Below are 15128 nucleotides of genomic sequence, written 5' to 3' on the forward strand. Positions count from 1 at the left end.
GACGAAACTTTTATGATGAAATACGCCAAGTGCCGACCGAAACATTCTTTCAAAAGTGAAAGACCAAGGCATACAGTCACACAGCCTACATAATGAAATTACGATAAAACCTTAGACCATGAACTGTAGCGCATTAACGCAAACAAATACGTTTACGTTCCGCCTCCGTGCGCTGCACCGACTGCGATTTCACATTTCGACAAACCACGACTTCTAAGCGATGAGACTAGGGCCGTTTAGATTATTTTTCGAGCGGTCCGTTTCTTTGTCCCTACGAACTGAGTCATGTACTCACCAGCAGTTCAGCTTCTTTATTGCGGTGAGATCCGACTGCTTGGATCGTGCGATCACCATTTCCTCGGTGAGCCGGGCCATGGTCACTACACTGTTAAGCCACTGCACAGACACAGACTGCCACTGGTGTTTGTATACAAAAACTGTTAAAAAACGAACACAGCGAGTATGTTAATCACGGCAAGTGTGCGCGAGGCTCATCGCGGCCCATACGCGACGGCAATGCGCCACGAGCGCGTACAAATAACTGAAAAACAATAAGCGATCTCGCACGACGTTTCCGTTCACTTGACGTCGCCGCTCGGCTTAATTGCTGCGCAGGTGTCCACTGAACCACGATATCGTAGGCAATATCATGGAATATAACAGCTGTTCTGTTTTGTCTTATCGCTTTTACAGAGGTGGTACTTAAGCTACATATTTATTAATATGTATTAATTAGACAACAATACATTTAGATTTTTTTTAAATTCGTTTTGTTATATGGTTTTGATTTTACAACAACGGAAGAGACATATTCATTTCCATGAATTTCGACAACTACCCACATAAAAAAATTGATAGTAAACAACATCAGCTGTAAAAAAGAAAATTTGGAAAATTCCGCACCCCGGTCTATAGTGGAAACCGGAAATGTCACTTTTGAGTTTTCTGTCAGTGTTGCAGTGTTGCTAACTTGTACGGTACCTTCCTCACCTCCTTCGTAGCACTTGATTTTAAATTAAGTAAATGACCTAGGTTTCTACAAGTTTTATTTCCATTTCAATAAACTTTTCTAGAAATAAATATTAAAACCAGATATTTTATTTATTTTGTAATGTTCAACATAAGACGTTTGTTGTGAGCTCGACAGCCATCAAATGACACTGCATACATAAACGTCACTGTGACAGTGACGTTTCCAACGTCAACTGAGCCTTCGGGCTTGCGTGTTTATATTTTTACTATTTTCAGTGAAACTGTTCAAGAAATAGATCTAAAAATGGATTCAAACGATATATTAGATGACAAAGACAGCGGACCGGAGGTTCAAATCAACTTCCCGAGCTCCGTGATGAGTAGAATTGAAGAAATGATGGGAGGAACCGAACAGTTTGATAGTGCCGAAGTAAGTGTACGAAAATGTGTATTTCTTGTTAATTTAGACTTTAAATATAAACAGATTTCAGATATTAACTATTTTTTTGATGTTTTATACCCCTTTATTGCTGAAAGAAAAACTTATATTACACAATAATAAGGTTTTTTATCACTACCAAATAAGGCCAGATGTTCACATTCTTACAAGAATTATCGACAAAACAACGCTTATCAGACTTAAGGGCTGTCCTAACTAACATTTATTTATGTGTTCTGATAATAAATCATCTATTTCCTTGGTACAATCATCAAAAATATAAGATTTGCATTGAAATAACGTAATTTTCCAGTTCGATGCAGTGGCGTACATCAACCGTGTGTTTCCAACGGAACAGTCATTGTCGGGCGTGGAGAGCGCGGCCGCCCGCTGCGAGTTCCACCTGGCTGGTGTTGAACATGATATACGAAGACTGGTGCGGGCACAGGCCGAGCAGAGAGAGGCCGGACAGAATGCTTTAGTTGATGCCCAGAGATGTATCGCTGAGTTGGCTTTACAGGTACTGACTAGCATTTGCAATACAATTTTATCAACAGCCAAGTATATTAGAGCAGAAACTCCTTATTTTACTCTAGTTTAAGTAGGAATCTAGATTTTTTTTTATCAAAATCAGCAATTTGCTGAGTAATGTCATAAAGAATTCTTGTTGGCTCATTGCCACAATAAGCTACTACTATGTAATGCACTAATTGTCATAATCCTGCTTTTCTAAACAAAGGAAAAATGTCATAAAATGAAAGTTTTTTTGGTCTAGGTATCAGTCCATTACCAAATCCAAAACATCTTACAATTTTTATAGATTAAGCTTAATAGTGTAGCCTAGTCTAATCATCGTTTATGCAGTTAAAGCCTCATCTTTCATTAGATATAAATACAAACTTATTTCCTATTCCAGGTAGCAGACATAAACAAAAAAGCAGAACGCTCAGAGAGCATGGTGCGCGAGATCACGTCGGAGATCAAGCAGCTGGACTGCGCCAAGTCCAACCTGACGGCGGCCATCACGGCGCTCAACCACCTGCACATGCTCGTGGGCGGCGTGGACAAGCTGCGCTCCATGACGCGCAGCAGGCAGTACAAGGAGATCGTGCTGCCCATGCAGGCTATCATGGAGGTAAGCTTTTGAAAGCTTTAGATTTGAACTTTGAACTCATGTCGTGTGCTAGGCTAATTTTGACAGTGAAAGAGATAAGTTTTAAATGAGATGATCGGTTTATACTCTTTATCGGTTCTTTACTCGGTTCATCTTAAGACAATTCACTCTATATTTCTTTTCAGTTGCATACATAGAATCCATTAACGTCCAATGATGCATACATAATATCATGCCTGTTATATCCCAAGGTGTATGAAGTACACCCGCGTGTCACCAGTAACTATGTAGGATCCATGTAGTAGAGGGCAAGCTGATTGCCATATACCAGGCATGTTATCAGACTTCAGACTAGAATAATCATACTCTCATACTCCATATTATTTATTGTGGATAATTAATTCAGTACCTACCTACTTACTTACACACAGGTGCTGCAACACTTCGAGTGCTACCGCGAGATCCGCGAGCTGTCGTCGCTGCGCGAGCAGGTGCACGCCATCCGCACCGAGCTCGCCGCGCAGATACGAGCCGACTTCAAGGACGCCTTCACCGGTCTGTACCTACTCTATCAAATATTATAGTTCTTGGTAGTCCAATCGAAGAGGCTGTTTAGTCGCTGCATGTAGAGCACGATTCACGTTTGTAACGTGTGACAAATTGAGTCAATAACAACAGCTGCCTTATAGGGCTTAACTATAAAAAGTAAAGATGAGTTTTAACATTCTTCTGTCAATGGCTGTATGTGCAATGAACTGCGTTTACAGTGGAATCAGGCGGGTTGTTAATTTCCATAATATAAGGTGAAGGTCAATACAAGTATAGAATTTAAGAGATATACGTTCACTCTGTCGTCTCTTCGGCCCTGTTCCGTGATTGTAGCGCGAATCCGATGTACTATGCTTGACTTTATCCATAACTAGCTAACCCCCGCAACTTCGGTTGCGTCGCAAAAGAGAGAATAGGTCATAATTTTCCCCGTTTTTGTAATATTTTGACTGGTACTCTGCTTCTGTTGGTCGTAGCGTGATGTTATATAGCCTATAGCCTTCCTCAATAAATAGGCTATCCAACCGATTTTTTTTTCAGTTCGCACAGTACTTCCTGAGATTAGCGCGTTCAAACAAACAAACTTTTCAGCTTTATAATATTAGTATAGATGTAACGCATTGTATCGCCAGCAGGCAGTAAGAGCACGATATCTCACCGCACGCTGTCGGAGGCGTGCGCGGTGGTGGACATCCTCGAGCCCAAGGTCAAGCAGGAACTGCTCAAGTGGTTCATCAACGTGCAGCTGCAGGTACTGTCTCTTTCTAATGTAGGTCGTGTGAGGGAGAGAAGATATGGAGTAGTAGTGAGGGACCCAATGTGTAGCCTTGTGCTACACCTAACGTGGTGTTAAGATTTGAATATAAATTTGTGATGTTGTTGACAAAGTTATTTACAGTTAAGTTTCTGATATATTTCAAGAAAAGATGCTTTGAAAACCTTTTCAGTTATGTAACATTGTTTTGTTACTTATGTCTTAGATAAGACAGTATCGAAGGTTGCAGTCAAATCCAAAAATAGTTCTATGTTAATAGTACCTTGGTTATTGAGGTTTCTTGCAGAAACAACTAGCGTATTTTGTTGAAAAATCATCATACTTCATGGTGACGTGTGTTTGGCAGGAGTACCAGCACCTGTTCTCTGCGGAGCAGGAGTGCGCGTGGATCTCGTTCGTGGAGCGGCGCTACGCGTGGCTCAAGCGCCACCTGCTGGCCACCGAGGAGTCGCTCGCCAACATCTTCCCGCACTCCTGGCGCCTCAGCGAGGCCATCACGCAGCAGTTCTGCAAGGTACGTGCACCACACCACACCATACCACATTCCACTGTACTATACAGTACAAGCGCTCGCTGCCACTTACTGGCGGCCAGTTAAAGTTCGCCATGTTCAGAAACAAATTCGCAACTGAGGCGCATGCACGGTGCACGCACGTTGTACTGCCACGACACCGCGAAGCGTCACGCGCCGCCGGCGACAACGCGACAACAGCAGCCGCCGCGCACCATGACAGAGACAGACAGACGAAAACCGCCACGGTTTACACATGGGGGCTATACCATGACTCTATAACTCAGTCTCCTGTACAAAAATCTACGCCATAGGGGCTTAAACACGCTGAAAATAAAACTGCTATAGCATGTCATGATCTCAACACTATTTTACCCATCAATCAATGCCGTACTTGGTTTTCTATTATAATAAAGTATGTTGTAGATAACTCGGTCGGAGCTGAGCAACATCATGTCGTCGCGGCGCAGCGAGGTGGACGTCAAGCTGCTGCTCTACGCCATACAGAAGACCTACAACTTCGAGCTGCTGCTGCACAAGAGATTCACCGGTATCTACTCACGTTTACATATATTTAATTGGCCTATGCCTGCAAACACCATTCATATTTACAGAAATTTCGTTTTCACGAATAAAAATTAGCCCTCTGCAGTCTTAAGATAGTGTTTTATTTTGTTTACCAGGTACAGAGCTAGGCGCAGAGCCAGTCGACGTCGGCAACGACAAATCCACGAACGAATTCGATGATAATAAACTAGTAAGTTTCATACTAAAATAACGTTTTATGTTGAAAACTTGTATGCAAAGAACATTCTAATGACTAATATGTATGTTTTTGCCTCAGGCGGGAGTGGAACCCGAGCCAGTGGAAGCAGGCAGGCCGGGCGGCAACAATGGCTCACCGTGGATCGGTCTGATCGGCGCCTGCTTCGAGCCATACCTGTCGCTGTACATCAGCTCTCTGGACACCAACCTGCGCTCGCTGTGTGACCGCTTCATACAGGTGAGTGTCACTCGGTGTCAGTGTCAGTGTCAGTGTGTATGTAATGAGCCATACCTGTCGCTGTACATCAGCTCTCTGGACACCAACCTGCGCTCTCTGTGTGACCGCTTCATACAGGTGAGTGTCACTCGGTGTCAGTGTCAGTGTCAGTGTGTATGTAATGAGCCATACCTGTCGCTGTACATCAGCTCTCTGGACACCAACCTGCGCTCGCTGTGTGACCGCTTCATACAGGTGAGTGTCACTCGGTGTCAGTGTCAGTGTCAGTGTGTATGTAATGAGCCATACCTGTCGCTGTACATCAGCTCTCTGGACACCAACCTGCGCTCGCTGTGTGACCGCTTCATACAGGTGAGTGTCACTCGGTGTCAGTGTCAGTGTCAGTGTCAGTGTGTATGTAATGAGCCATACCTGTCGCTGTACATCAGCTCTCTGGACACCAACCTGCGCTCTCTGTGTGACCGCTTCATACAGGTGAGTGTCACTCGGTGTCAGTGTCAGTGTCAGTGTGTATGTAATGAGCCATACCTGTCGCTGTACATCAGCTCTCTGGACACCAACCTGCGCTCGCTGTGTGACCGCTTCATACAGGTGAGTGTCACTCGGTGTCAGTGTCAGCGTCAGGTCATATCTCACAAGTTGGTTGGTATTGCAGGACGCGAAGGCCCCGGCGTCGTCGTCCGACACGTCGGCCAACACGTCGGGCGCGGTGATCTCGAGCTGCGCGGATCTGTTCCTGTTCTACAAGAAGTGTCTGGTGCAGTGCGCGAGACTTACTACCGGAGAACCTATGATCGGTGAGTCACCATCCCTTTCTTTCCTATAAGAGACAAGGGTCTTCTCTGAGAATGAAGAAAGGGCAGAGCCTAGAGGCTAGCATGCTCGCCAAGTGCGGATTGGAGACCTTGCATACGTTCAAAAATTTACAATAAAAAGTTATTATGTAGTATGAAGAATTCACGACGAAATCAAAAACTAATATCAGATGGCGGGCATTCATAATTATTTTGACACTAGAATATTCTAATAGTTACATAAACGTGTTCGCTCTAGTTATGGTGTAATGTTAGTAATCACAGTGTATGTGTACAGTTAGCGCGCTTGTTGTTGTGTAGCGCTGGTCACGTGGCCGACCGACACGTGTGCTGTGTACACTGAGTTTGTAAACATTAGGCATTATAGCTCTGCTCTATGATTATAGCACTCAAAATGTATTGAGCCAATTTTGATTAAATCCGTATGAACTTTGTGAAAATCTATCTGTCCGATACACTTTGGTGTCAAAACCAATCGGAAGTAGTTAAAGATTCGAAATGATTAGCCCTTTTTACCATAAATCTACTGTTAAACGTCCGAAATAGAGGATAACACTATTTGTCACTTAGGTACGATATAAAAAAGAGCTATTAATTATTAAGGTCTATCGTATACTAAAATCGGTTTCGCAATTTTTTATACACAGACATAATGTTAGTCTAGTCAATACGGGCTATTTCGTACGTCCTGTTACGTATAAGTACTTATAATACGTGCACTAACCAAACTTCTGAAACGTCAATATTTCTAAAATTTTGTAGTAGTGACAAAATAGTCTCATTGTGACAGCACTCTACACAAAATAATAAACAGTAATCTAAAATCCATCACTACGATATGTTGTAAAACATACTCCACTAGCCTAACATTTAAATCTGTTGTTCCGCAGAGCTGGCGGGCGTGTTCCAGAAGTACCTGCGCGAGTACGCGAGCGCGGTGCTGCAGGCGTCGCTGCCGCGCGCGCACAGCTCCGCGCTGCCCCTCGCCGTGCCCTCCATGCCCTCCATCGTCACCAACCTGCACACTCTGCTGCGCGACGACAACCAGGGGAACGACGCCAGGTGGGTGTTACACTGTTAGCTTGCTCTATTCCGGGTATCACAGGACCTTCACAAAAGAATCCAACAACTTCCTATTGCTACAATATCAGATCTGATTCTGGCAGACTCGCAACTCTGCTATATACTCCTTTCTTCGTGGCAGAATCTGTGTTTCGCCCTTTTGCGAGTGTTATTTGTCTGATGGGATGCTTAAAAACTTGCAATAAGAATTTAATTAAACCCGAATGTATGTTGTGTTCCTTTTCTTCACGGAGAAAGTCTCTTCATTTCGTTGTAGACCGGAATCCAGCAACAAGAAAACATCAGCTTAAAATTGTCTGAATCTCGTTCACAGATACACAAAACAAGAGATATCAAAGATCACAAGCGTGATCACGACGTCGGAGTACTGCCTGGAGACCACCATCCACCTGGAGCAGAAGCTCAAGGAGAAGGTGTCCCCCGGGCTGGCCGACAAGATCGACATGACGCCCGAGCAGGACCTGTTCCACAAGATCATCAGCAACTGCATCCAGATGCTGGTGCAGGACCTGGAGCTGGCCAGCGAGCCCGCGCTGCAGGCCATGACCAAGATCTCGTGGCTCAACTTCGACAACGTGGGCGACCAGAGCTCCTACGTCACGCAGATCATCATGCACTTGAAAAACTCAGTCCCCAACTTAAGAGACAACTTATCTTCTTCGAGAAAGTACTTTACACAGTTCTGCATCAGGTTTGCTAACTCTTTTATTCCTAAGTTTATTCAGAATATCTACAAATGTAAGCCTATTTCTACGGTGGGTTCGGAGCAGTTGTTGCTGGACACTCATATGTTAAAGACTGCGTTGTTGGAGCTGCCCTCAATCGGGTCGGAGGTGAGGCGGCCGGCGCCGGCCACTTATACTAAAGTAGTGATCAAACTGATGACGAAGGCGGAGATGATCTTGAAGCTGGTGATGGCTCCACTGGACGGCAACCTGGAGGGGTTCGTGGCTCAGTTCGTGCAGCTCCTGCCCGAGTGCACGGTGGCCGAGTTCCACAAGGTCCTGGACATGAAGGGAGCCAAGCTGTCGAAGGCGCAGTTAAGTTCCTTAGACGTGCTGTTCAAAGAAACTTGTAAGAATGTAAATAGTGATATAAATAAGTGATGTAATTGTGTTGTTGTCCTTGTTATTTATGAGGTGATAGAAAGAGATGCGCTTATATTAGTTGAAATTTTTAGTTGTGTTTGTATAAACAGTGTCCTAAGACTGGGTTGTTTGTATGTTTGTGAAGTCATATACGAAGTTGTGTTCTATCTCTTTCTGTTTCATTTTTAAAGACAAAGACGGCGTGATTGTATATTTAAATGAATTCATATAAAGTACTTAATCTGAGCTTCTGAACCAAGTCAAGTGAGAATGAAAAATGTTCAGTTTCAATATTATATCTACAGATAAGTCTATCCAGATAGAAATAGCAGATATAGCCTGATATTGAAATTCTGGCGATTACAAACGTGCTTACTTCATCATAATCAAAAGAATCATAGTAATGTGACAATATGTAGTGAGTGAGAGACTCCGATATAATGACATGACGTAGTGAGCACGTTTGCAATTGTCCAGGAAGTGTAAACAATATGTGTACATTTATTTATTTACCTATCTGAGTTATAATATTAAAACCCACTGAGGTCGAATGATGCTAATTTGCAACTGTTTGTATATTCCTATAATTTAACAGTAAAGAAATACGTAGAGAATATTGAAAATAATAAAAATAAATAATGTTTTTTCTGAAAATATTGTTATTAAAATAAAGGAGTTCGAATATCAATTATTTCGAATGTTTAGTTAACTGCTATTACAAATATAATAATAAAAACAATGTATAATTTAGTAAATATTTACTATTTCTTGTCTCATTCTTGCTCATATGAAATGTGCTTAGAGTGAGAGAGACAAAAGATAGTTAGAATTGACTCAAAGATAAGTGTATTATATATTTGTCGTATTAATAAACAGTATAATCACAATCAAATACATAATAATGTGTGTAATAATGTTATACATTAACTATAGTAATATAGCCATTGTCAATAACCTATCCATAGTAGGCCTGCTACAACCTATATACATATCAGATTCGAGCTGCGAGGACTGCCTCCATGGCGCAGTGGTTTAGGTCGCCACGCCGTTATTATTGCGTCTGGAGGACGTGGGTTCGATTCCCACACGAAGCAATTGTGTGATCCACAAATAATTGTATCGGTTCTGGTTGTACTTTGTGTCCGTTGTTTGTATGTTTGTAAAAATTTTGTTTGAGGATGGGATATTGACACTATCAATCTATTTGTTTTGTCTTTTTTTTACCGTATTATAACAATTATGAATGTTGTTTTGGATGCTATAAGTTGAGATTTCCTGAAAGAGTGTAATAATGATGACCAAGTATAAAAACATCACTCAATTTATCAAAACTATTTCTGCCACCATTTATAAAAATATCAAAGACAGACTATATGAGGCGCTAATGGCCAGTTGCGCTCACCGGTTGGCTAACGATCTGTGGGTTAAGCAACCTCTGGCGCGGTCATTCTACAGATGGGTGACCGCATAGTGGTATTTTAACTAGGCGTTTCCATGCTTTGGAGGGCACGTAAAGAGTCGGTCCCGGTTGTTGTCAATTAAGATAACAGTCGTTAAGCCACGTCAAAGGTCTTTCGGCTTGAACAACTTTGACACTAGGTTGACCACTAACCATGCGATAAAATAAAGACTGTCCGAGATTTAAGTACTACTCAAAATTAAGTGTTGTTTTAATATTTGGTTTAGTTATGTTGGACTTAGTATGAGAGTGTATGATTTATTTATAAGTAAATAATAATGTGATGACGCCGACATTCCACTAATTGTAATATTTGTTTAATTGTGCAATAACAATGTTATATGAAATTAATACACCATTTTAAACTATCTACTTGTTTTGTTATTTACCTTAGACATTATTGAAAAAGTCATTTTTAAATCAGCCTTTTGCCTCTACAAAAAAATTTATTATTTTAATATCAAAAAGCGATAAGTCAGTCGATACGACTTCAAACAGTGTTAAGCTAAAACACCAGTAACTACATACTTAAATTCTTACATACATCGCTTTCGGGCTATAACAATAGACCTTAGGTGTAGGCTGAAGTGTATGAAATAAGTAGAGCTACACCACTATTTGCTTTTTTTATTATAACAGAGGGCGAGCCTGCTGTCATATACCGCCATACCGGGCGCGTTGTCAAGCTCCGGGTTGAATACTCTAATATAATTTATATCTACCTACTCCGCTGGCCAAGCACAAGTTAAAGACTTGGTAGCAGTGGTGCACTGGTTAAAAGAGCTATCAAATATGCATGGGCGAGGCATAATGATTTAAAAAACATCAGAATAAGTAAAAATCATTTTAATAAGTAATATACTAAAAAGAGTAACTTAAAATAGTAGGTATATAATAAAAACAATTGATCTAGGGTTCGGAAAAACTATAGAATAAATAAAGACGCAAATGCTTGGTTGGACCATTCGGCTTGTGAAATATTACAAAGAACTAGACTTTGTAATATTTCAAAATTACCTCCTACTTTTACAAAGAAAATTATATTAGTAGGTACCTACCCTCTGACATGGTAAGGAATAAATACCTACTTACTTAAATAAATATTAAACCACTCAAATACCAATTTGAAAAACCATAATAATACCATCGACAAAATCAAGCAATAAAATTGCAAATAATGTCGACAAATACCAACGAAAATAAAATGAAACAGTTTCCTATCCAGATTAGGCTGAATGGCTTGTTTACAACCTCCTTTCCTGTTTTAAAAAAGTCAAACTGTAAACAAACATGGTCGGCGAGAAATGTCAAAATCAGTCGTTCGCGGTGCGCCGCGTCGTGCGGTTTCGTTGTTATTTAGATTATAGACAATGGTTTCCTTTCCCGTGCGAAAGTGTTATCACGCCGCGAAGATAGCATTAATAGTGATTTTAGTGGTGACAATTCTAGCTCTATTTGAACAGTGGCGAGGTGGGAAACGTAACGCTAAAGCGACTTACTTGGATCCCGTTGAAGCAGAGTATGAAAGACAGATATTAGAAGATGAGGCTCGTATCATTCCCGGGCTGGGCGAGGGCGGCGCTCCGGCACACCTCATCGGCGAGGAGAAGCTGCTCGGCGAGGAGTCGGAGAAGAAAATGGCCATGAACGTGTACCTGAGTGACAGAATACCTTACAACAGAACTTTGAGAGGTACTTATTACATGAAAATATTTAGTAAACTATGACAGAAAATGTCTAACAAATTGATTCTTTCTACGTTAATTGCATTGTCAAAGTAATGAGCACCATAAAAGTCGTAAAACTAGTGCATAACATAGTAATATCTAGGTGGGTGCGACGCGCTGTGTGCGAGCGCCGCACGCACAGTGAAAGTAGCGTGTTGCGGCCTAGACGCCGGCTAGTGGCGGCTCGAGGACTGTTTCATATGGCAGTAAAACCTCACATGTGTTGTAAACTGTTAAGTACTCAGATTGTATTATGGGAAAGAATATTGAAAACACATAAATTATGTATGACCCACTTTTATGACGATGTGATTAATTTTCTTATTAAGATTTCATCGGATCATGGGCTAAACTGTTAGTTGTTATGAATTGGGTTTAGTTGACTGAGTTGTGATTGAGTTAAGTAAGAGGTCATATTACAAACCTCCAAGTCTCCTTTGAAAAATCAAAGTTATATGAAACTTAATTCTTTTACCAAAACTTTTTGATACATTTTGCAGACTTGCCGAGCTTAATGACTGTAATACTATAAAATCATTTTGTCTAGTATTTTAAAGACCATATTAAGGTAGATCAGTAAATATTCTATTATACACATAAACTTTGTCATAAGATAGTCAAACATAATTATACCTAATGAAAGTATTCTTTAGACTTTCATAATAAATTCTACTCTTGTTTAAAGAATCTACAAAATCTGTGTTAATTTTAATTAAATTCTCTTAACTTCTCTTCTACAAAGTATTGTTATCAAGTAATAATTACCTATGTGTTCAAGCCTACTTGTAATATATTGATTATACTCACGGTGCATTATACAATGATCTACCATAAAATTGTTTCAATATTATTGTGATTCTGCTACAGTTCATTTTATCAAACCGTTGACAAGATAATTTTATATACATACATTATCCATTAAAATGTCATAAGGATTAACACCTATGGAGTAATAGATAGTAGCAGTAATAATAGAAAAAACTCTTTACTCTTTACCAAACATGAGCAAAGTAAACGTAACTGTGGCCCAATGCTAGACAACCCCTGTCTAACAATGGGGCACACAAAGTTACATATCGTTTTACTTTACATTCTGTATGAATGATGGAAGCTTCCAACTGGTCAAATGTAGGGACTAAGCATTCTTTCAAGCACCGATTAAACAATACTTGGGCATTCATGGTATGTCTGGTATGACCACAATGTTTATCTTCAGTGTTCCAGGCAATAAAAATGATTACAATTAGTTTTCTATGTATCAAATATATTGTAATCGCACATACAAATGTAGGGAGCTATCGGTGTGGTGGAGCGGTCACAGTGGCTAGGCGTGATTGTGCGCTCGCGCGCGTCCACCGTGAAATGAGACTGATTCTATGTGTGCGTGTGTTTGTCTTATACACGTCCATAGATGTGTGTGTGTGTGAGGTAGGGGACGATAGTGCGAAGTGTTTCTGTATGCGACTGCTAACTATATGGTTCAAATCCCAAGTCAGACAGGAGTTTTTCAAACGATTGTTAAGTCCGGACATCACAAGTAAATGGCCTGGAAACTGATGGAAAGTATAGATATTGTCTACTTACAAGTTTTAGCTTACATAATAATATAGCAGTCGATCCAAATTTCTACCTCTCGCAAGTCGTATGAATCTTATTATTTAATGAAGTTGTATGAAATTAAATTAATTAAACAAATTAACAGAAGACTACCTATATCGTTTGAGTAAAACTTAGGGGATCGCAGGACGGTAGTTTTAGTAAGTAAAGAGAAAAAAGATTTTTCCCTAGTAGTAGGTACATGATAGTCTTTGAATTTAGACTAATATAAAAGTATTTCTGTCAGACTTCCGGCACCCGGCGTGCAGCCGCGTGGTGTACGACGCGGAGCTGCCGTCGGCGTCGGTGATCCTGATCTTCCACAACGAGCCGTACTCCGTGGTGGTGCGCACCATCTGGTCCGTGGTGAACAGCGCGCGCCGCTCGCAGCCCTGGTACAAGCACGCCAACTTCGTCGACAGACACACCGGCAAGGTCACCAACCTCGGTGAGCAACTATTTACTGCTCCTTGATTTATAACGCAATGGTTTCTGAGGAGCAATTAATGAAGAAATGATCAACGCTTGTAACGGATTTTGTGAGAACTTATTATTTCAAATATTTTCAAATGTCAAATGTTCATTAGTCTATAGTACAGACTAACATGCTACTGACTAGAATTATTTATTGCCGTGGCTTTGGATTCGAACACAACATTTGTTTGATTGGAGCATGACTACCAACAAATCCATTAGTAGTCTAAGCTCTTTCAAGTTCTCCTTAAACGAATCCGAGTTGTTTACACGAAACCTGGGTGTACAAACATTTCAAAGTTTTTCTCAAAAGTACTTGCTTCCTATCACCAGAAACCAGGTACAGGTTATAATAAATGTTGTTTGGTGTAGGGTACCCGGGGCAGGACCCGAGCTCGCCGTTCGTGTACCTGAAGGAGATCATCCTGGTGGACGACAACTCCACGCTGCCCGAGCTCAAGGGCAAGCTGAGCCACTACATCCGCACGCGCCTGCCGCCCGACCTCATCCGCATCCTGCGCCTGCCCGACCGGTGAGTCACACACGCTTGTAGTAGCAGCGCTGAAGAGAGAGCGAGATGGAGATATAGAAGCCTGTGCAGGCTTTATATATGCCAACGTCTAGTATTTTACTTCGTAGACAATACACATATTATTGTCCGAGCGAAAGGAAAATACATCAATTTTAGAATCTGGGCTCTAAATTAGATTTTGGCGAAAAAAGCTATTATAATAAAAAAATACAAAATTAAGTGAAACGCTTTTTAGCATTTGTTTTATCGTATGTAGTCCGAGGTTCAAATCCCAGAGACGATATAATGATTTGTTTAGATTTTTAAGTGTACTTAAAAATCTATTTTACGTTAAGATGTAGATAAGGCATGATCATGATTACGTTTTCAAATTATGATCATGATCATAATTATGATTACAAGTGATCAAAGATTGTGTTGAATGATCACCGGTGCATAGTGTCTGTGGATATGTTCAATTTTGTACAGAAATATCTATGGTGTATTTTATTTCAGGATTCAGATTTCGTTTCCTTTTATTCATTGTTCAATGATCTTATTATATTTTTGAATGATTTTCATCAATGAATATCGTGTTAAAATCGTAATGTTATTGTATTTGACAGATAGACTTATCCGTTATTCCCGTTGTCCACCCCCTGCTTGTCCACCCCGGGTGGACAGTGACACAAATCTTTTAAAAAATTCTCGGTGTCCACCCCTGGGGGACAGTGAGAATTAATTTTAAATTTTTCTCGCTGGCCACCCCGGGTGGACAAAGACACGAGTTTCATATTACTACTCTCGATGTTCACCGCAGGTGGATAAAGCCACTGCTTAAATAAACATTCTCAATGTCCACGCTTGATGGAATTGGGTGTAAAAAAATAATTAAGTAGGTATATAGTTTAATCATATTATCAACATCTTTTACTTTTGCAATCTACACATATAATTATCACAATAGGTATTAATCAAAGTCACGGAAAAATCTTTACATCCTCATCCTTTC

At 40.7% G+C, this 15128-nt stretch overlaps 3 protein-coding genes across 10 annotated transcripts in view; 2 read left to right on the forward strand and 1 right to left on the reverse strand.

Annotated features, from left to right (window-relative positions):
• LOC142984472 (uncharacterized) overlaps nucleotides 1-807 on the reverse strand; it is a 58006-nt gene extending 57199 nt beyond the window's left edge. Inside the window, exon 1 of one of the 6 annotated variants that reach the window (XM_076132101.1) lies at nucleotides 296-807. In XM_076132101.1, the coding sequence (XP_075988216.1) occupies nucleotides 296-375 (80 nt within the window). In that variant the 5' untranslated portion in view covers nucleotides 376-807. The remainder of the gene's footprint in view (nucleotides 1-295) is intronic. The other 5 variants (XM_076132097.1, XM_076132102.1, XM_076132099.1 and 2 more) reach the window with 5 other exon arrangements.
• Nucleotides 808-1192: 385 nt separating this feature from the next.
• Vps53 (vacuolar protein sorting 53) lies at nucleotides 1193-10176 on the forward strand. 2 transcript variants are annotated; one of them, XM_076132264.1, is made up of 12 exons: nucleotides 1193-1402; nucleotides 1725-1931; nucleotides 2328-2546; nucleotides 2957-3080; nucleotides 3707-3825; nucleotides 4196-4363; nucleotides 4787-4910; nucleotides 5044-5117; nucleotides 5205-5363; nucleotides 6019-6160; nucleotides 7069-7240; nucleotides 7575-10176. In XM_076132264.1, the coding sequence occupies exons 1-12, from the start codon at nucleotides 1277-1279 to the stop codon at nucleotides 8365-8367; spliced, it is 2427 nt and encodes an 808-aa protein (XP_075988379.1). In that variant the 5' UTR covers nucleotides 1193-1276; the 3' UTR covers nucleotides 8368-10176. The 2 variants fall into 2 exon arrangements, with proteins under 2 accessions (XP_075988379.1, XP_075988380.1); XM_076132265.1 differs by having other exon boundaries at nucleotides 3710-3825.
• A 969-nt stretch (nucleotides 10177-11145) lies between these two features.
• LOC142984645 (uncharacterized) overlaps nucleotides 11146-15128 on the forward strand; it is a 45756-nt gene continuing 41773 nt past the window's right edge. For both annotated transcript variants that reach the window (XM_076132396.1, XM_076132397.1), the window contains exons 1-3: nucleotides 11146-11500; nucleotides 13379-13579; nucleotides 13978-14137. In XM_076132396.1, the coding sequence (XP_075988511.1) occupies nucleotides 11179-11500; nucleotides 13379-13579; nucleotides 13978-14137 (683 nt within the window). In that variant the 5' untranslated portion in view covers nucleotides 11146-11178. The remainder of the gene's footprint in view (nucleotides 11501-13378; nucleotides 13580-13977; nucleotides 14138-15128) is intronic.

Source organism: Anticarsia gemmatalis, chromosome 27, assembly GCF_050436995.1.
Source record: "Anticarsia gemmatalis isolate Benzon Research Colony breed Stoneville strain chromosome 27, ilAntGemm2 primary, whole genome shotgun sequence".
NCBI classification, from domain to species: domain Eukaryota; kingdom Metazoa; phylum Arthropoda; class Insecta; order Lepidoptera; family Erebidae; genus Anticarsia; species Anticarsia gemmatalis.